A 25,003-nucleotide genomic window follows, 5' to 3' on the forward strand; every position below is an offset into this window, starting at 1 on the left:
TGAAAATCATAACAAGTTCATATTCAGTCCGTTTCTTAATCTGACTTCGATTCTATGCTGTTTACTATGTCAAGAACAACATATATAAGTTCCATTCAATTCTGACAATACCATAATTCTAAAACATGTCAAAACGTAGTAAAACTTACGTCCAGTTGTAGCCTACGTCGATAGGAACTCGATACCGAAGTCGGATTCAAAATCAAACGGACGGATTTCTCGCAAAAGGCGTAAGGATTTTCTTTCTTCCTCCTCGGACCTTTTCTCGATTTCTTGCGTTAAATTCTGAAGGAACGAATGGCTATCACACATATATATACCATGCATGAATTCGACGAGGTGGCACAATTTCCGCAAAACACGTATCACCGCGGGTGCGGTAGGTGTAACACCGCGGGTGCGCTCATGCTTCGACAATCTTATCTATTCTGAAATTGCACGACCGTGGGTGCGGTACATGTCAAGACTGCGGGTGCGGTCATGTCACCGCGGGTGCGGTAACGCTTGCACCGCGGGTGCGGTCACCCTTCGGTAAAACTGTCCAAGTTTCTGTCCATGCACCGCGGGTGCGGTACATGCAAGGCCGCAGGTGCGGTGTTGCTTCGGCAACACACTCTGAAATTCAAAATAAATTGCCACACATTATCTTAAATCGTGTCTCAGTTGGCCCTTTCGTAATCACGTTAAATTATAAATCAATAATCCTTGATTAACCGTGATAATTTCTCGGGCATTACAGCTTAACTGGTTGGTCTTATCTTTTAAATGAATCATAATTAAAGTGAAAATCATCTTGGTAAATATTTCTGGGAAAAGCAGAGGAAATTCTATTCAGTGGTGGATCTGTATCTGAGAATGTGGATCTTGTAAGCAACAATCCAGCTCAAGTTTGAAATTAGATAGACTTGTTGCCGCAAGAATTTGTCTAAGATCGATGATACGAAAAGTAATCCAAATGATATTACAAAATAAGAAGAATACAATAACTTGAGCACATATAGCTATACAATAAGCGTAAAATGTATTCGTGTATGATTCGATTGAATTATTTGCTTACAACACTAATATTAGGATAAGCAAGTCTGAATCACGTGCAATTGTTTATCAAAGATTATAGCGGAGTCACAAAGAACATAAAGCTTAGGATAAATCTAGAAGGGCAAGAGCTTGACATACTAATAAAAAAACATGTAAGAAATATATGTAGACAGACGAGCCAAATGGGTGTTCCATCTTCAAAACAGGCCGCAACATTTCTGCACGTCACAGAACTGGTTTTAGATGAGATCAAATTAAAGCAGGATATATACATTATTATCAAGACAATATGACATTTAAGTTGCGTTTGGAGAGATGATTTGGATTTGAGATATTTGAAAGGAATATTTCAAATGTCGTGTTGGGGTGAATGTGAAGTTCATCTCCAACTCACAAAATAACTATTCATCGAAATGCAACTTTAGGTTAATTTAAATTATATTTATTTTATTTTTTAAAGTTGATGAAGAGAATTAAAATAATTATTATTTAGAGTAGATCTCTTGTGAGACGGTCTCACGGATCTTTGTCTGTGAGATGAGTCAACCCTACCGATATTCACAATAAAAAATAATACTCTTAGCATTCAAAGTAATACTTTTTCATGGATGATCCAAATAAGAGATCTGTATCACAAAATACGACCCGTGAGATAATCTCACACAATTTTTTGTCATTTGTTTATAAGAATGTGAAAGTTGGATACGATTTGGTTCCATAACAAAATAAAGTGTGTTTATTGGAAAATTTTGAAAAATGACATTCTGTATTTTAAAAAATTATCTTCATTTTCTAATTGAAGAGGGAAATGTTAGAAATTTAAATGTGCCCATACATACCTTTCCCCGGGTATTTTCTTTGTGGCTAGATTCGTGATATTTGTTCACAACCTGCTGCACACTCACAGAGGGGAATTTAGCAGCCGCGATTTGCTTCTCCTCCTTCACCTTGTTGAAGATTACCGTAAAACCTTCCGCCGATCTCGGATTCTTTTCATCCCATTCCCCGAATTTAGGCACAGCCACCGATCTACAAGACTGTTCACAATTCCTCCATCTATATCAGATCAACATCCACACAAACACAATGATTTAACAAGATTACTCACATTATCATCGGCATAATCCACTGGAGATAGCGGCGGGAAATGGCTGCGATCGGATCTTCCGCGCTGGTGTTTGGGCTTAAAGATTGAATTCACAGAACTATCATGAGATGTGGCTTTGTCGCTGTCTGATGTAGAAGACGTGCTTTTGTAAGTGCTGCTTTTCAGCTGATCGGAAGTGTTTCTTTTGTGGAAACGATTCTTTTTGGGCACGGAAAACTTGCCAGAAGGTGGAGCTGCTACCATGTTGAAGGCTTCTGGATTTTCCTGAGGATCGTTGGGGTTTATCCTGATGCCGTTGGCTTTCTCCTTGCGCGCATTCTCGAAGCAGGCTGTGTACGGTACGTTCTCCCCGTCCCAGTTCCCGAACATAGGAACATGTGATCGCTGTTGCTGCGTAGTAAACGTTAACTAATCTGGTTGGAACAAAGACTTGTGCGTTGTGAATATTTCAGTTTTGAAGATTTAATCGTTAAGTAGCTAGAAAAATTTATATGTATATAGGATTTGATATTTCTATCCAACTACAACATGAGAATAAGCAATTAAAGAAAAATACTCACATCCATTAATCTTTATTAAGTTCCCCTTTGTTTCTGATCGTTGAGAGCCGCGGACGATCTTGTTTATGCATAAAAATATAGTGGGAGAGAATGTATGAAAAACAAGAAGACAAGTAGAGTTTGCGTGTGGGTCCATTGTAATTTGTCGCGGAGAAGCCGATGAATTTGGGCATGCATAACTTTGTGTTTTCGATGATTGTAAGATCCGTAAATAAACGAAAGGAATCCCAAGTATTTGTTGTTTCCGTCGTTCGTCCACAAATGTCGTCATTTATCATGCTTACTATATGAAGTTTGAACTCGATCTTATGCACATTTTGATTGGAGGATGTGAGATACATACATATATAAAACGATCATCATCATCAAGGAGAAGTCAGAAAACTCATTTCTCTATGTAATAAAAGTAACCCCTAAAATGTGAAAACCATATTTGATGCTTACACACAATCAATTATATATATTTCACTTGAAAACAGGACGAAGAAGGCAAATAAACCGTATTCCCTACGGTTTTGATAGCATCAGATACGCCAATTATACAACACTCAAGAAATCCCTATCGTCTTGTTCAATATCCACAATGTAAGAGAGAGCTGGATCGCGAAGATTGTGTGTAACCATGTCCTATCCAGCATAAAGCCATACACGGTAATTCCAGCTGTGTTGTGCTCGAAATATGTTACTGAAATACAAAAAGCCCATAAAAAAAACGTTCTCGTTGAATGCTGAGTTCAATAAGTTTAGCAGTTGCTTACCTAGTGCTTGCCTTTTCTGGTAAGACACAGTGTTTGCAAAAATCGGCACCAAGTTTGTGTTGTCCAACACGTTATCTCCATCTCCTACTTCATTATCGGAATCCATCCAGTTGGCAGCAGTAACTGGATACCGTGCCACATCAGCTGAAACAATCTGAGTCGTTGGGATGTCATCAATTAGAGCATCAAACGAATCGATTGTGGCACAGGCATGCCACTTAGCCGCAAGAGTTGTAACCGCCTGTGCTCTATGTGTTATCTTTGCTGCACTTCGCAAGCAGATTAAAAGCCCAGTTACCAGAGTTATGGAACACAACTGCATGACAGAAACAGAAGAAGTCAAGAACTTCACTACATTTCTCTTGAATGTCACGTGAAATAGATTAAAGAGCTAGCTGGTTATGTGTGATTACCGCGAGTTCTCCAGCTGTTAGGATGTTGACTCTGGAGCTCGGTTCAGTTGTAATGAGCAAGGAAACAAACTGGCTTATTGTTACTAGGATTAGCGTCAACAAAATGAAAACTCTAAACCGATGACTTATGATCCGAAGATTTCTTCTGATCCTTAGATGTTCGATCAAGATTGAAGCAACATCAGATTCACGTTCAAAGACTTGAGCAAAGTCCTCTAACCTTAGTATTTGAAGGTAACACGTAAGGCGGAAGAGTACACAGACTAGGAAACATATCGAGGTACGATATAGCCACGAGCACATCAGTAGCATGCAACCGATGACTTTGCACAGAGGCGTGTTGTATGGGTAGGGGATTTGGTTTCCTCCGGAGGCGAACCACCATATCTGGTATGCGCAGTGGGCAAGGAAACAGGGGAGAACAAAAGCTGAAAGGAGCTTCATTGATCTCTGCGTCGACAAATAGACAGACTTAAAATTGGAGAATATAATGCTCTTGCATGGATCATGTTTTTATTGAAGTTTTGACCGTACAATGAGATTGCTAGGAATAGTTTAGCATATGTACTTGATTTCCGCAAACAATTAACTAGAATTACGAGGAAATACAACGTTACAATTCTGCATAGATAGTATTCGGACTCAGATCCCTCTGATACATTATGCCACACTTCGGGCCATAAAGGGGTAATATGCAAAATTCTACTGGCTCCGTGATCAACTAGATTTGACAGGATTATTGACTAATTTGCCTGTTTTATCCTACCAATAGAGGTGTGATATTTATATCTATGTTCCAATGAATTGAGAGGGGTCAAATGTTACTTGTTTTCATGTCTGGATTCGAACTCAAAATTCTTTAGCTAGTTCTAAGTTCGAAAAAATAAATTATTTTGAACTCGGATCAAAATTTGAATTTTACTCGATTTGTCTGGTTCAGTTTGATTTTAACGGTCATGTTCAGCTACAACTTCTTGATCATGTCTCCATGCCCTTCAATTTTAATAATTTAAAAAGTTTATCTTGATTCTTGAATCTTTAAGGTAATAAAATGACTCACGATTTCGAAATATATTGGAGCCAGGCCCAAATTAGATATTTTCGACTTGAAACACAGTAATATTGTGAGCTGCTTCCTTTGTATAACTACGTAACTAAGAAATCTAAGCAATTTGGAGCGAAAAATGGAAAGGCAGAAACGTACTTGAAGCTGCAGCGCATATCCCTGCCGAACCTTTTCGCTTTCATCACACAGTTTATCAAGAAACAGAAACCTCCGAAGCCCGTATTTACGCCCGAAAGAAGTTAGGCAGATAAAAGAAAGTGCAGCAAATAGCGAAAGTGATGACTGAACAATTGCATTGTAAGGCCTCTGGTGGATCAGATCACAGTCAGAGCAATAAAATATAAAGTGGGAGACAATTGGAACAGCTATGTTTAGCAGAAAAAACATGGACCAAGAAATCCCAGTTCTCCATATATTCGAATAATCAAGAAAAACCCATTTCAGACTATAGCTGTAACTCGTCGACTCCAAGTTGGATTCGTGGAATGAATGGCTTGGTGAAATCGACTTGTTTTCTTGAATTAAAGCCTCTTTGGCCGATTCTTCCATTTTGGTACTGGTGTTTTCTTGTTTAGAAAACTTATTCTGCAAATGCTGTTTCCTGTAAAGGGTTATAATCGCAAATATTGATTGATGAATGGTTGCTCGAGTTTTGTGAAAGTTTGAGTTTTTAACTCAGCGAAGTGATGATGACTTGTGGGCTCGTGATTGGGAGCGAAGTAGTTGGTGCGCAGGTGGCAAATGGTTGTTTGATCATATATAAATCACGACACGTTTGATGTTGTCATATATAAATTCATATTATATTAAGGCTGGTCAAACATTAGATAAAATATTTATAATGGATCCACTAAACTCTCTTCTTTCACACCAAATATATTGATTTTTTCTTTATTTGAATCAACGAATCAAAAATAAATTTTATACTTTCGATAGAAATAATCAATCCACCCACAGTAAATATCATTTAAAATTAATTGTTAACAAAATTCAAGTGTTGCGGATGCATTAAATTAGGACGTTACGAGAAAATAAAACTAGCCATCCATTTGTCATAAAACAATAGAGATTGAAAAAGGCCAAAAAGTTCACAGATTGCATGATGTTAGATAGCCGCCGTCCACGTGTAACCTGCTGGAAAGTTGGAGTTTGATTTTTTTTTTTTTTTTTTTTTTGGGCTATTGATATCCGTCTCCCTAGGTGACTCAACATTTTGACCCAAAAAAAAAAAATCGTGTCACAAATATCTTCTATTTTTTATTAAAAGAATAATTTAATGTGGTTAAATTAAGTTGCGAGTTTCTTTTAAAAAATGTTACTTTTAAGATTAAGAAAATATGCACTTTGGTAACATAGAAATATTTCATAAATTATAACAAATAACAAGATACATACCAATTATCATGAAACTTTAACTATTTACGGATTCGTGCCGATTATCGAAATTCTATATGATCTAGAAAGTAATAATAATAATAAGGAAGTAAACAAGTTATCCACAAAATACTAATACTTAGAGAAAGAACAGACTTTGATTTTAATAATTACATTAATCAAAGATGGTCGATTTGCAGAAACAGCCAAACAGGCCATTGTGTGTCCCATGAGAATCTCTGTCAGGACCGCAAAGAATTTTATTTAACAATGTTGTTTCGATGTTGTCGATGATGTGTAGGCTCACTGATATTTCAGAAAATGAAACCCTTTCCCTTTGGTTGGCCCATTTGAAAGTTAAGCCCATAATGACGATGCCACGGATGCACACATTTTATTATTATTATTCTTCGCCTAACAAATTGCAAAACGAGACTACGACTACGAGAGGTCACTCAAAATTATTTAATTTTTAATGTTTTTCTATTTGAAAAAATTAGCACGTGACAGGTGGTATCAACATTATAGTCCTTAGATATTCTTCCGCAAAATGTTTATTAATAGAGACTTGTCGATCATAGATTATTCTATTTTATTTTAGAGTACGCTACAAAGTAAGACTTTGAAAGATGTACGAGTGATTATAATAGAGAATTTCACCTAGTTCAACTATGTATTTTCAATAAATTTTACCAAATAACGAGATACATGTACGATGAACATGATGTATATGTGAGTTGTTATTCTTCTGTATCCATAACTGAAAGATTGGTCCCTGCTGTTTGGGTATTTGTGTTGGATTAAAGGTATGAGTTCCGAGGTTAATGAGTTTTTCATGTGAGTGAATGAGAGAAAAGATGAGGCTGTCACACATCGAAAAATAAAGTGGTATAGTTAAAGTTTATATTATATTACACTTAATGGAGGTGTAACAATGATTGGTAAGAGACTCTCTCTTGCACGTCGACGCAGAGGGGGTGCAAATCATGTTCTTAATTTGAACTGGAAAAAGTTTGATTTGCGTGCAAGCATACGAATGCGACATGAGTGCGTCGAATGTCGAACCGATCAAGGCAAAAATCGTCTAACAGTCTGCAAAAATCGGTTGAGACCTTTCAAATGCCCTGACTTTTGGTGCTTCGTCTGCCCAATCGTTGGTGCTTCGTGTGCCTTCTTTATGACAACCTATGGCCTTTTATATGACTGGTATTGAGATGTATAAATAAGGGATGTGCCAAGGCAGAAAAGACACTGAAATCCACAATCGGTTGAGACCTTTCAAATGCCCTGACTTTTGGTGCTTCGTCTGCCCAATCGTTGGTGCTTCGTGTGCCTTTTTTATGACAACCTTTGGCCTTTTATATGACTGGTATTGAGATGTATAAATAAGGGATGTGCCAAGGCAGAAAAGACACTGAAATCCACAACTGGAGAGAGCAAATCTATTTTAAGAAAATTGTACACGCTATAGGCCTCGGTTTGGTTTTGATTTCCTTTGCATGATATTCTTACTGTAAACATAACATTTCTTTCGATTATTGCTTCATCTTTAGAGTTCGTCTCTACGCTACTGTTATTAGCATTCGATATATTTCTAACAATTCGACCTCTAATTCAGCTCTGTCACAAAAAATGATGACGTAGAACAGATTTTGAAAGCGCACTTTCCAAGCGTAGCGTAAAAATCAACATAAGATACTGAATAAGTGTGCGATGATTTGTTGTATCATTTTCTTTTTCATTCTGGCCAATATTGCGTTTTGATTGTGACCAATGTTGGCGAGTGTTTATTTTCTTGTTTCATAGTTACTTCTGAATGGATGTCGACTTCATTATGATTTATTCACAGGGATGTGAAGCGTCAGTTAAAGAGCTGGAGAGCCTTTTGTTTCTTCTCGCGGTGAGGAAAAGTAAAATGGAGCAAGAAGAAGCTGAGACAAATCTGCAGATTCAGTTCGACTTTACGCAGTATTTGAAAAAGAAAAAACCAGACGAGCTCAATGAGGTTCTTGAGCTTGATTCTTTTGGCTATGACTTAATCACATTTATGCTTGGATACAAGTTAGTAAAATTTCTTGTGCGTGTTAAAAGAATAATGATAGTTCTATGTGTAACTCGATTAATTGAAAGTACATTCAAATACAGATTATTTGATGCTTATTCACTCACAAACATTACAATATTATTTTTCAATTGACATGTTTGTTTTTATAAATTTTCCTAGGAAACCTAGCAAACGTTTTGGGCAAAACTTTGTTTCTGAGGATTTTAAGAAATTTGGAGATTGTAAAGTGACAGTGCAGTGTTTAAATGTGGACTAATTTATTTCCAAGTCCATGTCTCTGATCTGACTACGGTGTTGGACTTGGACAGTGCTTTTGCACCTTGACACCAGTATATATGCATAAAACTTGAATGTGTGAGTTACATATTGGGGAGGTTGAATGGGAAATTATACATATACATGTGTAACCAATAGTTTTATGGAGGTGAGTTATATTATTTATTGATGCATCAAATTCTTTGTTTATCAATCAAATAATTATTGGTTTGAAGGGGGCGGGGCCTATTTTTTAGGTAAATGAAAATGAAGAAGGTTTCGAGGATGTCCAAGTGAAAGTGGGAAAAAGAAACATACATAGATTTCTGATAAGTATATCTTCAAAGGTGGAGGATATATAAGGTGGATTGACAATCATTTCACTACAAATCTCGTAACGGTCTCCGATGTGTCCACCGGTGAGATAAAATAAAAACGGGAGTATAAAAAAAAATGTGGACGAGCAACAATCGAATCGTCAACCAAGGAAAATGACGACTGAAACGATATCTCGCCACCATCATTATACCTCATGTCCTCAATTGTGAGACGAAAATCAAGATCTCGTTCCCTTCATGAATTACGAGCAGAGGCGTGTTCAAAACCTAGCAGAATAACAAAGAAGAAGAGTCGGTGTCCGCTTTCTGCGTGTTTCAGCAGTAACGGCTGTGGTGTGCGGTGAGTGAGCAAGCAAGCTACAGCATAAATGTATATATGTAGATAGGGGGCAAAACCCTAAGGAATACAATTACTGTATTGCCCTCGATGATAGATTATGCGCTAGGGCTGCCTAATCAACCATCCAATGGTGGATATTAATTCTCTCACACCACCCTCAACGTTGTAATTAAAATCAAAATCAGAGCGGCAAAGTTGCATGTGTCGACTTTCTAAATTCCTTAATCTCGTCAAATTCTTCAATTTTTGGGAAACATTGATTTTTTTTAAAAAAAATAAAAACAATACCCCTTTCGATAATCTCAATATATATCGAGGATCTCGATGATGGAACGACTACAGAGGGGACAAGTCCCTCGATTCAGCCACAGCTCCCTCGAACACACTCTGCAAAAAGTGTGTCCACATGGTATGAAAGCTGCACCCTTCTGCCTTCTCATGCACACGCAGCACACCCGATCGCACCCTCCCCCGTCTTCTTCGTCCTTTCTCCCTTCATCACAGCCGTCCGTTTCTTCCAGCAATCGCATCAGCGACGTTCTTGGCGGTGTTCCGGAGTTCGGGCTCTGATTGGATCCTTCGTGGTCCGAGTCTTGCGCCGCCCGGAACTGACGCTCAGCTGCCAATGCTGCCGCCAGATTCATACCGCTTACTGCTGCAGATTGGCTATCGCACGGCGAGGTGGGGCTGTTCTCCGGCGGAGTTTGGGTGGCGTTGTTGGGATCAGTTGTTTCTGGGTTTATGAGTCCATCTTGATCTTCTTCTTCGTCCCTCACGCTCATGGTAGTCGGGCCGAGTCCCCAGGTGACTCCTCCGCAACAGCTCATGCCGTTGAACCCCAGCCGTTCTTTAAGACTCTTCTTCCTCCTCACCGTACGATCGACTCCCTCCATCCTCTCTCTGAACAGCTCTAGTATTGTTCTCGCTCCTCTCTGTATCTCTATCCTCGCCTGCAACCCAAATCCAAACATTTCAATTCTTTCACCCATTGATTCAAGTGGAAGAACGAAACCCAGAAAAAAATAATACAAGAAAATGATTCACCCACGCAAATATACAACGATGTCTATTGTTTCGTGTGTGAGTTTGTGCGGTGAATAAATTCATACAGACGAAGGTGGTGAATTGAGATATATACTACCTACATAGAGTAAGAGTAAGAGTAAGATAGATTAATCAAAGCATCAAAATCACGTGAACTGCATCAAGATTCAGCTTTCAAGAATCGTGAGACATGACGGCCATTACGCAACCACCACCACCTCCAGGCAAGACAAAGAAAATGATCAAACAGATAACGTGACAGAGAATGTGAGGATAAATATAATGATCGTGGTCCAAAGAATTAATCGGGTTTTCTTGAGCTATCCGAAAGTCAATAAATGGATGGTTAATCTGATATCATCGACAGCACCGTCAGAGCTTGTGGGCAAATAACTTAATCGTAGATTTGGTTGAACAAGTTACAGACAAAAGACAAAGTGGAACAATGGGAGGAAGGTGTACAAAGCGTGGGGCATCTTTTCTTGTGACCAAGCTTCTAAGTTCCATCTATTTTATTTGTTTTTATCCTCAAAAGATGGATCCGTTCAAAAGAAGTGATTAGGCTTGTATTTTTTAATTATTTGTTTAGAAAAACTTCTAACTTTTTTTTTATTTGATTTGATGAAATAAAATTTACTAAAATAGTTAACTATAAGAACAAAAGAATTTGCAACCAGTAGAACAAGTAATAGATATTGTACCAGTGCCCGTATGGGCTTAGCTCAGTTGGTCAGTAGCAGTAAATCTTGGAACAATGACCAGAGATCGAGTCTCGCAAGCGGCAGTGTGAGAGTTAAATTCCCTCCAATGAGAAGGAGCTTCTTGTGTGCGGTGTAGCATAAGGTCTAGCTGCTGCTGGTTGGTTGAGTCACCATGATTTACCTCCTCTCACATTCCTGTCGGGCTGGAGGGTGAGGAGCGTCTAAAGTGAGCGATTTCATCTTTTGGAGGGTGGTGCTTCCTCAAACAATGGCACTTGTAATGTTTCTCGCAAAGGCCGCCGGCCTAACAAAAGTCAAAACAAAACCATGCGCATCCAATTGGATTCAGGCTCGCTACCCGCGTGGCATTCGTTTGACTTCAATATAAGTAAATGTTTTTTTCCTCTACCAATATAATTATTAGCATACAAAACAAAGAGGGTGATAAAGTAACATTTTAAATGGAAATGGCATAGTCAAATATTGAATTTCCTAAACTTATAGCTAAATTATTAAACAAATAAATAAATTATGATGGGTTATCATTTTCTGTTATATTTTCGACACATATATATCAAATTTCTTTTATTAAAAAAACCCGGAAGAATACACCTCGAATGGTATAGTTTTATCAAATGTTCGAAGTATAAGTAAATATGATGGTTGATCTCTATCAAATGTCGAATTTATATCTTTTAGATAAAATTTTATGTTCGAACTTGTAGAATTAGTCCAACATTGTATCAACTAGAAGTAAGTATCCTACGAAAAACTTTAAAAAACGAGTAGGTTTTATGTGAGACCGTCTCACGGATCTCAATCTATGAGACGGGTCGACCCTACTCATATTCACAATAAAAAATAATACTCTTAGCATAAAAAGTAATATTTTTTCATGAAATACCCAAATAAAGACCCGTCTCACAAAATACGACCGTGAGATCGTCTCACACAAGTTTTTTTCTTAAAAAACAGTGGAAACACACTTCAAGTTGATTAGACTTGTATCAATGATAGTTTTAAATTTTATTATTTTAATTATTTTTAAATATCAGTGATAGTTTTGAATTTTATTATTGTCATTTTTTTAAAAAAATATATATATATTTTTTGATGCAGGTGATGTATATATGCACGTATTTTATACCAGTTCTTGTATTTGGTGATTGAATGTCTAATCGTTTTTTTAAAAAATATTTTTGTGTGTATAATCTTGTTATAGAAAAATTTAAAATTAAATTTAAACAACTTAAAATGACAATTAAAATGGGGTAATTGTTTTATTTTTTTTAATAGTTATTAAATAGACATAGAAGTTATATTGATTCATTCTCAACGTGAGATCTAAGTTCACTTGTCACCGACACAAATAATTTCATTCTATATATTCAAAATATCTATCACTTAACACAACAATCTTCACGATCAAGCAAAACAGAGAATTTATAAGAAAAAAATATAATGATGACATTGTTTTAAGTATCGTGTTATTCCTCATGATCAAACACGTCCATCAACATTATCCTTACTAACAACTCATGTTGTTGTCAATCTTGTTACATTGCTCCTACGTGTATTGACTAACATACCAATGATTTCGAGGCATGGTGTCTCATGCTTATGAGCTCAAAATCGATAAATGTCCCTAGAAGCTCGATCAATGGTTATGATGTGAGGATGTAAGGGGGGCTCTGGCCCCTGAACTACCTGTTGACCGGGTACATGAGACCAAAGCAAGAAGCACTGGTTGATGCATGTCCAAGGATGATTGTGGTGGGATTTATTCTCCCTGGTTCTAGCATTTTCGTGGATTCAAAAATCGTGTAACTCTACTTTCTGCCTTCTAAGTGTTTGTGTTATTGCCCCTATGAGTAATTCAAGCAGCAAATCAGATACTAAAGGTGTGCAACAGAGTGCCAATGCCTCGACTGTTGGTTCCAGTTCTGAACAGCAGATGAATGAGCAATGTGATACTACTGAAAAGGGGCAGAATAATTCTCCCGAAGCCAGCGCAAAAAATGTGAATGCTAATTCTGCTACGATGCACAATCGTCCTGAAATCTCAGAGTTACCACCCAAGAAAGCAAAAGTCTCATATGCTAGCTTGTTCAAGCGCAATAGAATGGCAAATGCAGAATACAAACTCGAAAAGTTAGATACTGGCATTGATAAACTCAAGTTTGGCATAAATGATATTGACACTATTGAAGAAACATACGGAATTTGCCTTCTTGGATATGTGATTAGTGGTAAGCCACCTACTGCAGCCTTATTCGATCTAGTTCGTAGGTGGGGTTCGGATGTTAAGTTTCAAACACATGAGAGCGGATGGATTATTTTCACCTTCCCAAGCATTGAAGCAAGGGACAAGGTGATGGGCGGAGGCACTTACATGGTCTTTGGGTATCATTTGTTTCTTAAGGAGATGCCGAAATGTTTCAGATTTCGTGAGGAGGACATGAACTCGGTTCCATCTTGGGTTCAGATTCACGGCTTACCTCCGGACTGTTGGAACTTCAACATTTTGAGTAAAATATCATCTCGCTTAGGAACTCCCATTCATATGGACATGCTTACCTTCCAACGTAAGAGGATGAAATATGCTCGAGTGCTAATCGAAATAGAAGCTTCAAAGCCAAAAATTTCTGACATGACTATTGAACTACCGATTGGGGATGTGGTGATTAATTTCGAATATGAGCAAGAGCTGAAATACTGTACTAATTGCCGTAAGGTAGGACATTCCGTGGATACTTGTGTTCATATGTACCACCGTAATGTCAATGAATCTAAGAAAGGAGCTGGAATGACTAACACTTCTTCTGCCCGAGCTCGTTCTAAGAGTATTACTTGGCGTTCTGGTCCACCTCGGGGGCGCTCACAGCATCGAAAATCAGCAGAGGCAGGTCCCTCGCGTAAGCCATCTTTGGTGTCACCAAAATCCCTTGGGAAAGAGGCTACTAAACAACCTGTTACTATTACAAAATCTCCTGTGCAAATTGAGGTAGTAACTACTTCGGTAGATGGGACAAATGCTGCGCAACCTAGCCCTATTGATAAGGGTAAGAGGCCAGTGATTTGCGAGAGCATGGATACATTTCAATGTCATGAACATACTGTTACGGCAGAGGTTCCGATCGTGGGTAATAAAAAGAAAGGTAAGAAAAATAAGAAGAAGGCTATAGCCGAGACTACAGATTCTGGGTATAACAAGGACATGGCAACGTTCTTCGGTGATATGGTGGACAATAGCTCTTGTGATACAGAATCTGCGGAGTTGAATAATAATGGCGCTACGAATAGGTTGTTTGACAATGAAGAAAAGGGGCGGCAACCCAAAATTGCCTCCGGTACTCAATGAAGCTCGCTTGTTGGAATGTTAGAGGTTTTCACAAACCTCTAAAACAAAAGAGTGCTCAATCCATTATGGGCATTCAAAAGCTTGATGTATTCGGAATTCTGGAATCGAAATTTGATGAGAATGCACTCAATAGCATGTTACGGGTGCGTTTCCGGGGTATGAATGCAATCCACAATTTCAACCTTAGTTCGAAGGGCAGAATCTTTGTTCTCTGGAATCCTTCTTCGGTTGATCTTGATGTTATTGGTATGAGTGATCAATTTATCCATGTCAGAATTGCTTGTCTTAAAACAAATCTCAGCTTTTTTGCTTCCTTTGTTTATGGGCTCAACACTATCTGTCAGAGAAGATTGTTATGGAAAGACTTACTTGATATTGGTAGTAATTGCCTTCTACCTTGGATAGTTTTGGGAGATTTTAATAATGTATTATCTCCGGAGGAGAAACTTGGGGGATTACATGTCAAGAATTATGAAGTCAGAGACTTCGCTGATTGTGTCCACTCACTTGATTTATCCGATCTCCCTAGCATCGGTTGCTTCTACACGTGGTTGAGCCATCAGGTTCGTAGTAAACTGGACCGAGTTCTTGTTAATAATTACTGGCTTTCTTCGAATATTTTTGCTATGGTCGACTTTGTGGCTCCCGGTTGTGTCTCGGACCACACTTTGTCTATTGTAGATTTTATGGATACAACAGCTCCAAAGAAAAGACCGTTCAAGTTCTTCAACATGTGGGCTTTGAGTGAGAACTATGATTCTATTGTGGCCGATAGTTGGAAGTATCATGGTGGTGGTACAGCTCAATTCCGTCTTAAGCAGATGTTCAAGTGTTTAAAGAAACCGCTCCTATTACTAAATCGCAACCAGTTTAGCCATATATCCAATCGTGCGACCAAAGCAAAGCGCGATCTCATTGATTTGCAAGAATCTTTGCTGATTGATGGGGTCTCGAACATTGGTTACAAAGAGCTCAAGAGAAAAGCTGAGTTATTGTTGGATGCGGAGAGATTATTCTTGGAACAGAAAGCTAGAATAAAGTATACTTTGGAAGGTGACCGCTGTACCAAATTCTTTCATAATCTTGTTAAGAGGAACACGAAGAGAAATGCTATATTGGCCTTAAAAGATTCTGATGGAGAAACAGTCACAGCGTTGGATGATATTGCAAATGAGTTCATTGGATTTTACAAGAATCTATTGGGCTCCAAGATTGATACAGAACCGTTCGAGCCTGCTCTTATTGAATTCGGGCCGCATATTTCAGAGACTGATTGGCATGATCTCACGATTCAACCTACCCGATCAGAAATTGATGATGCTTTGTTTGATATTGATAATGATAAAGCTCCAGGGTCCGATGGTTTTGGTGCCTTCTTCTTCAAAAATTCTTGGCATATTATAGGAGCGGATGTATCGAAAGCCGTTTTTGAGTTCTTCAGAAATGGCCGTCTGTTGAAACAATGGAATCATTCCATTATCTCGTTAATTCCGAAGAAAGCTGCTGCCTCAAATGTTCATGATTATAGACCTATTTCTTGTTGCACAGTTTTCTACAAGATCATTTCAAAAATGCTTGTTAACAGGTTGCGAAAGGTAGTAGGTCATTTGGTTGATGGTGCACAAGCAGGTTTCATTGAAGGTCGATCGATTGTCGACAATATACACTTGGCACAAGAGTTACTTCGAAAATATGCTAGAAAGCGGGGATCTCCTAGATGTATGCTGAAAATCGATCTTCAAAAGGCCTATGATTCGGTGGATTGGAACTTTCTTCATCAAGTGCTGATTGGATTTAACTTTCCTCGGCTTTTTGTGCAGTGGATAATGGAATGTGTCTCCACAACATCATACTCTATTGTTATCAATGGACAGTTCCACGGGCATTTCGAGGGCCGAAGAGGGCTACGTCAAGGTGACCCTCTTTCACCTCACTTATTTACATTATGCATTGAAGTACTTTCTCGTCAGTTAAAGAAAATGTCTCGTGATACACGATTCGGTTATCATCCGAAATGTCGCAACATGGGTATCACGCACCTTGCGTATGCCGATGATCTACTGTTACTGTCAAGGGGCGATGTTTGTAGTGTCTCTATGCTCATGGATTGCTTGAATAAGTTTGGGAATATGGCGGGCCTTAGAGTAAACTTGTTGAAATCTAATGTCTACCTTGCCAGTGTGTCGGATTCGGTTAGACAGGAAATACTTGCAATCACGGGCATCACTCTTGGAGACCTACCCTTTCGATACTTGGGTGTGCCACTTGCTGCCAAGCACCTGCGGGCTGCAGATTATCACATCCTAGTTGATGCAATCTCGAATAAGATATCATCATGGCCGCGTCAGTCTCTGTCTTATGCTGGGAAGCTTGAGCTTATCAGGTCAGTTGTTCAAGGTGTTGAGTGTTATTGGCTATCTATCCTGCCTCTGCCAAGCTGTATTATTGATAGGATCTACTCAATCTGTCGGAGCTTTGTTTGGCCTACCAAACATCCTCCAATTGCGTGGAGTTCTCTTTGTAAGCCGATTGAAGCGGGTGGATTTGGATTGAAGAACTTGAAGGCATGGAACAAAGCTTTGTTGGCTAAAACGCTTTGGAACATTCATTTAAAGAAGGACAGTCTGTGGATAAAGTGGGTGAATCATGTGTACAGTCATTATAATGATGTTTGGAGTTGGGAATGGACAAATGACCAATCGCCTCTCATCAAACATATTATTCAGATTCGTGATGAAATCCTTATGGCACATGGCTCTAAACAGGCGTCGGTTGCTGTATTGAACAAGTGGTTTGGATCTTCGAAAGGCTTGACTGGAGCTTATGATTTCTTTGTTGGTCGGTGGACAAAGTGGCCGTGGAAACCGCTGTTATCTAAACAGTGTATTCTACCAAAGCACAAATTCATTTTGTGGTTATTTGCCCATCGGAAATTACTTACTCGAGACAGGTTGGGTTTCTTAACTGATAGATCATGCGTTCTTTGCAAAGCCTCTGACGAATCTGTCGTTCATTTGTTCTTTAATTGCGATATATCTTCTTCAATATGGAATTCTATAAGATCATGGCTCGACATGCGTAAAATGATGAAAACTCCTACAGCCATTCTATCGGCCTTTAGGGGTGTCTATCGTGGAAGCTCAAACTTAAACAAGATGAGGTGTGTGGCACTTGCGGCAACAGTTTATCATATTTGGAATTTAAGGAATGGGGTAATCTTCGATAATGTCGTGCCGAATGCTGAGGGGATAATCAACAAGATCAAGATCCACGTACTAAGAAGCCTGCCAAATTATTTACACATGTTGCCATTCTCGGATTACTGATTGAGAATATGGGTGTTGATGTTTAATGATTTGTAGACTTTGTTGTTGAGTTTTGAGATTGTTCCTTTTGATTCTCCTGGGGCTGCCCAGTGTATTTGTAATTAACTCTCTTTTACCTACCTTTTTTAATGAATTTCATTAAAAAAAAAAAAAAAAAAAAAAAAAAGGATGATAATATACTTTTTCTTTGCTCAAATTGGCTGTCACTTGGTTTTATCTCAGATTCCCGTGACTAGCTCTAGGCTTCCGATCTTTCTTACTTCGCTCGAGTCCAAGGATGACCCAGACCCGGCCCTCTCCAAGGTATCACCTTAGGGCACCTAGCATTATAGGCAACAAAACAACGATGATCTTGGGTTTTGAACTTTAACAGTTTGTGATTGATTCGACGTTTGTGAATTCCACACTTGGATTACCGTAATTATCATCTGATTCTAACTTATCTACATGTTTCTAGGGCATGAGCGCAATGAAAATTAAGCTAATGCTATAATCTCCAACTATTCTTCTAACCATTTTAGTTCGGTTCCGAGATTTCCAAATACCATGACAGACGAGCTCCTCGCTTTGCTCACTAAATCTCTTATCTCGGGTTTCACAAAAAGCTACAAACATCAACTCATGGAGCTCGGTAGGTCAGGTGGGATCATCCTGGATTATTCTATCCTACCCCTGCAGGCAGTGCCTGCAGGGGTAGTGCCTGCAGGGGTACATCCAAGGGCTGGAATTTTTTCTGATCCAATTTTTTTTTTATTTTAATTTTTTTTCCCATGTAGTGGAATCTCAACCATTGATATGAGGTGTGAACACTGCCTCCACACCAAGGATCGAACCTTCCGATCATCCTCCTGGTATTGACCTGAAAATAGAGAGAACCGGACTTATCGAGTTACTCTATTCGGTCCAAATCTTGATGGGACCGATGGATATTCGGGACATCACCATTATCATACATTTTTTAAAAACTTAATTTGTAGATTTCTATACTACTTTAAAAAATAAAATTTTAAAAATATGTAATTTTTTAATTTCATACAAATATATGCAACACCAAGTTAATATATACCGAATCAACCGTCTCTTTGTTTCTTGTATGTATGTATGTGTGTATGCACCTATTTGCAATCGGATACAGACGATAGCAAGATTTGCCCACTTCTACAACCTCGAGAATCCATAGACATGTCTTCTTCGCGTGACAAGAAACCCTCAAGTAGCCGGGCCGGTGGTATCCGAACCCTTTCCGATTTGAACCGCTCCTCTGCCCATGATTCCGACAGCGATTCCGATGATCCCCAGGAGTATTACACTGGCGGTGAAAAGAGGTTGCTTTTAGATTTCCCAATTTCTCATCTGAATACAACCCTAGATTATTGTTACTTGTATACGCATGATATGATTTCTTTTTCTTTAATAAAAAATAGGGATTTATTTGAACCGGATTATATTATGTCGGGCGCTTTTCGGTAATTCGATATTTTCTTGTTATCATCGTTTCTGAATTATGGGGTTGATTATCTGATATCAAAATCTCGATTTAGTAGGAACTTTCATGTCGTATATTCATACTTTGTTAGTTTTTTCAAAAAAGAATAATAATTTGTCGCAAGTTAGGGTTGTGGGTGATGAGTTCTGATATAGCTTATGATGACAATATATATCGACGTCTTCTCCGTTTTGGGTCTTTTGGGCTTTTGGTACTGCTGTATTGTTGACGGGCCTACTATGTATCGGTGCAAAACGCAGTCTTCAAGGTTCATACTTTTTCATGCTCATCTTCCTGTGCTGGCCTCTTAGTTTGGAGTGGAGTGAACTACTCATTTTCTCTGGCACTCAATGTGTGGTCTTTGTGCATGTTTGTTTTCCCTTCGATTGTATTTGGGAGTTTTTGTGAAGAATACATTGAAACGATCAGTTATCTTTCAAGAGAGGAATTATGAAGATTAGTTGGCGACCTTGATGTTATATCCCATAATCATCCCCTTGAATCTTCTGAATGCCTGAGTTGCAAGGTGGCTCAAATTTGTTTGAATTTTCTGATTTTCCAACATTTACTTGTTTTCACTTTTCTAGCATAGCGTCATGGTTTTTGTTCGGTGGACATTTTTTCTTCTGACATCAGACATCTAATGTGTGATTAATCATCTGACTTGATTATCATCTTACCTTCAGTGGTATGCTTGTCCAAGATCCATCAAAAGGCCATGATGTGGACTCTATATTTGACCAAGTTAGGCAGGTGGGTGCAGTGCCAGGATCCTTGGAAAATCTTCAACCTTCTTCAAGTTCGAGAAGCTTTACTGGGACAGGAAGATCACTTTCAGGCGAAACTGTTCAGACTGGGCCTCAGCAGCCGGAGTCAATTGTTCACAACATTGTTTTCTGGAGAAATGGTTTCACTGTTAATGATGGCCCTTTGAGGAGGTTGAATGACCCTGAAAATGCTCCTTTTCTGGAGGTAACAAGAAATGTAGATAAAAAATGGTTTTTGATGTAAAAGAATCAGATCAAAAGAGGAATTGTTTTAGCTGTATTATTTGTTTTGTTTCCGCATCCTCTATTTCTTCCCTTTGTTTTAACTGAATATAAAATAGGCGCTATTAATCCACTAAATTCCTGGTGTTATGTTTGTAAATTGATGGCCCATTGATGGTTTTGACGGTGTCAAGTAATTTGATGTCGCAGAGTATCAGAAAATCTGAGTGCCCTAAAGAGCTGGAACCTGCTGACAGGAGATCCTCTGTTCATGTTAACCTCATAAGGAGGGAAGAGAACCGCCCTGTGAGTCCAAACTTGACTCGTTTTTTTGTGTTCCATTGTTCTAATACTCTTTTTGGTTGACAAGCAAGAGTTGTTTGTTTATGTCTTTCTTTAAGAAAGATTTGTCTCTTATCAGTTTAAATATAGGTGCAACTGTGCAAGCAAGAAGTAAAATGATCAAAGGTCGTATTATAAAAATTATATAACCTCAATCACACTATGTTATTGGTTGGCTGTGATCTGGGAAAGGCATGCAATTTCAAAGACTACTCACTCTCCTTCTTTTCATTGCTATGTTGCAAATCATGGAAGCCCTATCATCATCGAGTAGGCAAATGCTGATACTTTTCAAGTCTTTATGCATTTAGTTATTCTGTCTTATATGAAAGCTTCTTCAGAATAGAAACTTTTTCCCGATTCTGTTCGATCTTGGTTTATTACATTTAGAAAAAACTCCATGTCTACTACTGAAGAAAACTCCATTTCAGAACCCTTTGTGGTATAACTGAACATGAATGAGTGTGCATTTCCTATGACTTTCCTACACTTAAGTTGCATTTGTATGCTTTTTCTCCACCATGAAATGCAATGCAATGCATGCGGTCCTCAGAAAGCTAATTAATTGAGGTGGAGTTGTGACAGTTAAGAAGTGGATTTATCAAGTCGAGGAAGTAATAATATGTGAAGTCAAAATACAGAACCTAATTCAAGTAAAAGGCACTTTTTTTTCTTCACCTTGTCCTCTGCTCATACCTTTGTGTTTCATCTCAAACTTTGTATTGTTTCGTGACTCTGAAGCATTTTACATTTAAATATTTGTGATGTGTGTGATGATGTGCATGGAATACTCATTTGAGAAAAGTTATGTAACATTTCTTTTGGTACTTGCAGGAAATAGAGGCACCACGTATTTCATTTCAAGGTGTCGGAAGAACTCTAGGTAGTAACTCTGCGACTGAACCAGTTCCTGAGACAACGGGACCTGCTACCCTCCATGGTGCTCCATCCCCTTCACAGGGACTTGTGGTGGATAGATCTCAACCATCCACTGCAATTCAACTGAGGCTTGCTGATGGAACCCGTATGATTGCACGCTTCAATCACCACCACACAATTGCTGATATCCGATCCTTCATTGATGCATCTACGACCAGGGGATCCAGAACCTATCAGTTGCAGAGTGTTGGATTTCCTCCGAAAATCCTTAGCGATCACTCCCAGACAATTGAACAAGCTGGATTGTTAAATTCAGTTGTTATTCAGAAACTCTGAATAGCTAATTGAATTCAATTGTGCCTCTCTCATCTGAAAGATGCAAATTAAGGTCAGGACTTAGAGTTGCCAGGAGGAGCCACACTGTTTCTGGATTTGCATTCATGCTTAGCACCCTACCATTTTTCTTGAACATGTGTTCTTGGTTGTCTGTGTACAATATTTGTATTTCCAGTGAAGATATGGCTAAAGTCTTTTATAATGACCATTTCATGATCTTATTGCAACAAATTTATATTACTTTTCCTTCCTTACTGCTAAGATTCATGTTGTTCGCCTTTCAGAGATTAATGCTCTGTTCATTCAGCTCGATATATATGTGTGTGTGTGTGTGTTCAGTTTAAGGTTGATCACGTTAATTGCGAAAAAGTGAAAAAGCACGATTAAACATGAACTTTTGAGATAAAATATTGAGTTAATTTTTATTTTTCCATAAAATTTTTAATTTTAAAATTTTAAATATTTGATAACACAAAAGGTTATAAACAAAAAAAACCCTTAAGACACTAAAATATTCTTTTATGATTAATCTCAATAGTAAAAAGTTCCTAATATTTATACATTTACTCTTATTTTATATGTTTATTATGTATTCTTTCATCTATTAATTGATTTGATACAATTAAAATTATAGTAATTACTATCAATCTCGTATCAAAATTGTTTAAACTCGACCTCTACGCTTAGTTACTCTTCTTATTTCTAAAATCGTTGCTTTTAATATTTCAAAATTTTGACACTACAACTGTTTTAATTTATAGACTAAGAACTTGATAAACACCATAGGAGGCATCTTTCTTCTCCACTCAATTGGCATAAGTTGGAGGAAAAAAGATGGCATGTCGGCCGAAAGAGATGCTCTCATTTCGTAGAATTCCTTGAAGATTTTTTTTAAAAAAAAACCTGTGAAGGTTCGATCGACAAGGGCCCCTCCAATTTATAATATTAATCATCGACCAAAGAATATTTTGCTTATATCGAAAGAGCAGCCAAACAACAACTTGCAAGCTAAGTGGAGTTTTGTCTTTTACGAGTCTTGTCATGCAAAAAGCATACAACAAACCGATTCCCCCTTTTATTGCATAAGCTACACAAAAATGCAAATGGCAAAGATCATGCCAACTGAACGAGAACAACTACTTTTCGCCATTTAAATTTAAAATATTAGTTCTCTCGAATAATGAAAATCCATGCACGTACGATTCGAAAACATTTTCTAGAAATATAACAACTCCAATCTTGGTGAACTACATGGTCTCTCTTGCTCTCTTTGTGGCGGCATGTATATCACTTCTCCAGTAAAATATCTCTTCATGAGAAGAATATCTGTTCGTTGTGTGTAATAATTAAACCACACGAAGCTTTATTTACATACTATAATCGTCATTGAAATAAGTGTCCGAATTGAGGATATCTATATATCAATATCCCCCATTAAATCAATTAACCTGTATTTATGATTGGGAAAATACTTTATAATTATATATATTACCACCTGACACCAGTATATTATATGTTTCAACCCACTGAGCATGCATCGATCATCCTGTTGGAAAAAGGGTTTCGCTTTCTCGTTAATCTTGACAAAAGTCATGTAGATTTTTTCTAAGTTTAACTCAAAAAGTTGCTGATTAATACGTCTCAAGTAGTAATTTTGGATTACCTGATTGATGATTTCATTTGGTATATATTTACTTATTGAAGTCAAAAGTTTGGAAACATCCACGCATACAAATTTTTATAATAACAAGAGACCAAAAATAATAAATATATATATATATATATATATATATATATATATATATATATATATATATATATAACCATGAGATTTGAATATATGCAATCTTCTCATATTGCGTTAAATAAGGGGTGATTTCTTTTATTTTCTCCAATTCTTGCTGTAATGGTGGCAAACTGTGATGGACGTGACACAAAGCAAAATACAAAGTCACAACAAAAACTTTATTGGAATAAACCCTAGCTATATACCTAGCTACCTTTCCCTATATCTGATTGCGTACGAATAATATACGCCTGTATATCTATATTTTATTTATTTATAATGTGAACGTATATACATACAAACATTATTTTATATATATATATATATATATATATATATATATATATATATATGGAAATTTAAAAATAAGAAGCGGAGATAAGATAAGAAATAAAATTAGAGAGAACAGAGGTAAACAAATTATGGTCTATAATGAATATATTTATGGTCAATTAATTAGTCTAACCCAACAAGAAGGATTAAAAATATGCCAACATTTTAAGTTGCAAAAATACCTAAAATGGGAAATGGAAAGAACAAAGCAAGAATTGGGAATTTTTTGTAATCAATTTGATATAAATACTAATAAATCATCCACATCAAAATGCACAGAAAATTGTCAAAAAATACATAAAAAAACTCTATAAAAAAACTTTAGAAGAAATCAAAAGATAATTTTAACTCGAAAGAAGATTTTTAAAAAAAATAAAGAAGAAAACCATTTATATATATATAAAAGCTAAGTAGCTGTAAACTATACAATTTTTTATTCATTTTCATATAATAATAGTAATTCATGTAACATGTATAGATATGTGTGTGAATTCAGGTGACATATATCTAATCCAACCTTTTAAAAATCGGCTTTTTTTCCTAATTCTAACGCCACCAAAATCTACTAATGAATGAAACTGAGCCCTAATGCTAATTATTATGCCTAAACTTTGAGTCACGCGGTTAAAATATGCAATCGATTTTTAGTTTTATTTTTTTAAATCGAAAGTATATTTGTCACTTATATATTAATGTCATATCATCGTCAAGTCAAAAAATAATTAAAATTTTAATAAAAAAAACAAAGAAACATACCACGACATAAATTTGATAACATTGACAAAAAAGTTAAAAAGGAAACAATTATACATGAAAAAAAATACAAAAACTTAATAAAATATATGTATTAAACCAATTTGCAATCATATTTTCAGCAGAAACAGAAATGTTCATATGTAGTTAGCTGTTGACAGAGTGATGGAAAAAGCCGAAAAGAGATTCCTCGACTCGGTGTAATAAGGTTAAAATTAAAGGGATGGTTATTGGACAAGGGGGACGCATGGGCTGCCCTACAAACAATCAGTTTGAGTAAGGTGTTTTCATCATTTCTCACATAAAATTATTGCTTCTTTCTTTTTTTAAAATTATTATTATTTAATAAAAA

The 25,003-nt window shown here is 37.2% G+C and overlaps 4 protein-coding genes and 1 non-coding gene across 6 annotated transcripts; 1 reads left to right on the plus strand and 4 right to left on the minus strand.

Annotated features, from left to right (window-relative positions):
- Positions 1-1,057: 1,057 nt before the first annotated feature.
- Positions 1,058-2,956, minus strand: LOC140834768 (RPM1-interacting protein 4-like). The gene is made up of 4 exons (XM_073199886.1): positions 2,707-2,956; positions 2,147-2,536; positions 1,878-2,075; positions 1,058-1,256 (listed from the first exon to the last, which is right to left on the minus strand). Exons 1-4 carry the CDS (start codon positions 2,710-2,712, stop codon positions 1,236-1,238), a joined length of 615 nt encoding a protein of 204 aa, XP_073055987.1. The 5' UTR covers positions 2,713-2,956; the 3' UTR covers positions 1,058-1,235.
- A 115-nt stretch (positions 2,957-3,071) lies between these two features.
- On the minus strand, positions 3,072-6,857 carry LOC140834767 (uncharacterized). Of its 2 annotated transcripts, XM_073199885.1 has the most exons (5): positions 6,474-6,857; positions 5,082-5,249; positions 3,878-4,327; positions 3,465-3,780; positions 3,072-3,391 (listed from the first exon to the last, which is right to left on the minus strand). In XM_073199885.1, the coding sequence occupies exons 1-5, from the start codon at positions 6,546-6,548 to the stop codon at positions 3,255-3,257; spliced, it is 1,146 nt and encodes a 381-aa protein (XP_073055986.1). In that variant the 5' UTR covers positions 6,549-6,857; the 3' UTR covers positions 3,072-3,254. The 2 variants fall into 2 exon arrangements, with proteins under 2 accessions (XP_073055986.1, XP_073055985.1); XM_073199884.1 differs by lacking the exon at positions 6,474-6,857 and having other exon boundaries at positions 5,082-5,768.
- A 2,233-nt stretch (positions 6,858-9,090) lies between these two features.
- LOC140835609 (small nucleolar RNA snoR111) lies at positions 9,091-9,217 on the minus strand. The gene has a single exon (XR_012118931.1). It is a non-coding gene; the product is annotated as a small nucleolar RNA snoR111 (small nucleolar RNA).
- Positions 9,218-9,651: 434 nt separating this feature from the next.
- LOC140835514 (uncharacterized) lies at positions 9,652-10,304 on the minus strand. The gene is made up of 2 exons (XM_073201005.1): positions 9,771-10,304; positions 9,652-9,702 (listed from the first exon to the last, which is right to left on the minus strand). Exons 1-2 carry the CDS (start codon positions 10,302-10,304, stop codon positions 9,652-9,654), a joined length of 585 nt encoding a protein of 194 aa, XP_073057106.1.
- Positions 10,305-18,835: 8,531 nt separating this feature from the next.
- LOC140834769 (plant UBX domain-containing protein 4-like) lies at positions 18,836-22,058 on the plus strand. The gene is made up of 4 exons (XM_073199887.1): positions 18,836-19,072; positions 19,920-20,205; positions 20,433-20,528; positions 21,399-22,058. Exons 1-4 carry the CDS (start codon positions 18,849-18,851, stop codon positions 21,777-21,779), a joined length of 987 nt encoding a protein of 328 aa, XP_073055988.1. The 5' UTR covers positions 18,836-18,848; the 3' UTR covers positions 21,780-22,058.
- Positions 22,059-25,003: the final 2,945 nt, after the last annotated feature.

The sequence above is a fragment of the Primulina eburnea genome, chromosome 6 (genome assembly GCF_022965805.1).
Source record: "Primulina eburnea isolate SZY01 chromosome 6, ASM2296580v1, whole genome shotgun sequence".
NCBI lineage: Eukaryota > Viridiplantae > Streptophyta > Magnoliopsida > Lamiales > Gesneriaceae > Primulina > Primulina eburnea.

Excerpts from the sequence above, each read along its gene's own strand:
- LOC140834768 (XM_073199886.1), bottom strand. Across the intron at positions 2,076-2,146 it reads TGGATTATGCCGATGATAAT|TCTTGTAGATCGGTGGCTGT; the intron begins GTGAGTAATCTT and ends AATTGTGAACAG. Across the intron at positions 1,257-1,877 it reads AAGAAAATACCCGGGGAAAG|AAATGTTGCGGCCTGTTTTG; the intron begins GTATGTATGGGC and ends TGTGACGTGCAG.
- LOC140835514 (XM_073201005.1), bottom strand. The coding sequence starts at position 10,304 with ATGGGTGAAAGAATTGAAATGTTTGGATTTGGGTTGCAGGCGAGGATA. Across the intron at positions 9,703-9,770 it reads ACGGGGGAGGGTGCGATCGG|AGTGTGTTCGAGGGAGCTGT; the intron begins GTGTGCTGCGTG and ends CACTTTTTGCAG.
- LOC140834767 (XM_073199884.1), bottom strand. The coding sequence starts at position 5,492 with ATGGAAGAATCGGCCAAAGAGGCTTTAATTCAAGAAAACAAGTCGATT. Across the intron at positions 4,328-5,081 it reads GATATGCGCTGCAGCTTCAA|AGATCAATGAAGCTCCTTTC; the intron begins GTACGTTTCTGC and ends TTGTCGACGCAG. Across the intron at positions 3,781-3,877 it reads TAACAGCTGGAGAACTCGCG|TTGTGTTCCATAACTCTGGT; the intron begins GTAATCACACAT and ends TCTGTCATGCAG.
- LOC140834769 (XM_073199887.1), top strand. The coding sequence starts at position 18,849 with ATGTGTGTATGCACCTATTTGCAATCGGATACAGACGATAGCAAGATT. Across the intron at positions 20,206-20,432 it reads AAAATGCTCCTTTTCTGGAG|AGTATCAGAAAATCTGAGTG; the intron begins GTAACAAGAAAT and ends TTGATGTCGCAG. Across the intron at positions 20,529-21,398 it reads GGAGGGAAGAGAACCGCCCT|GAAATAGAGGCACCACGTAT; the intron begins GTGAGTCCAAAC and ends TGGTACTTGCAG.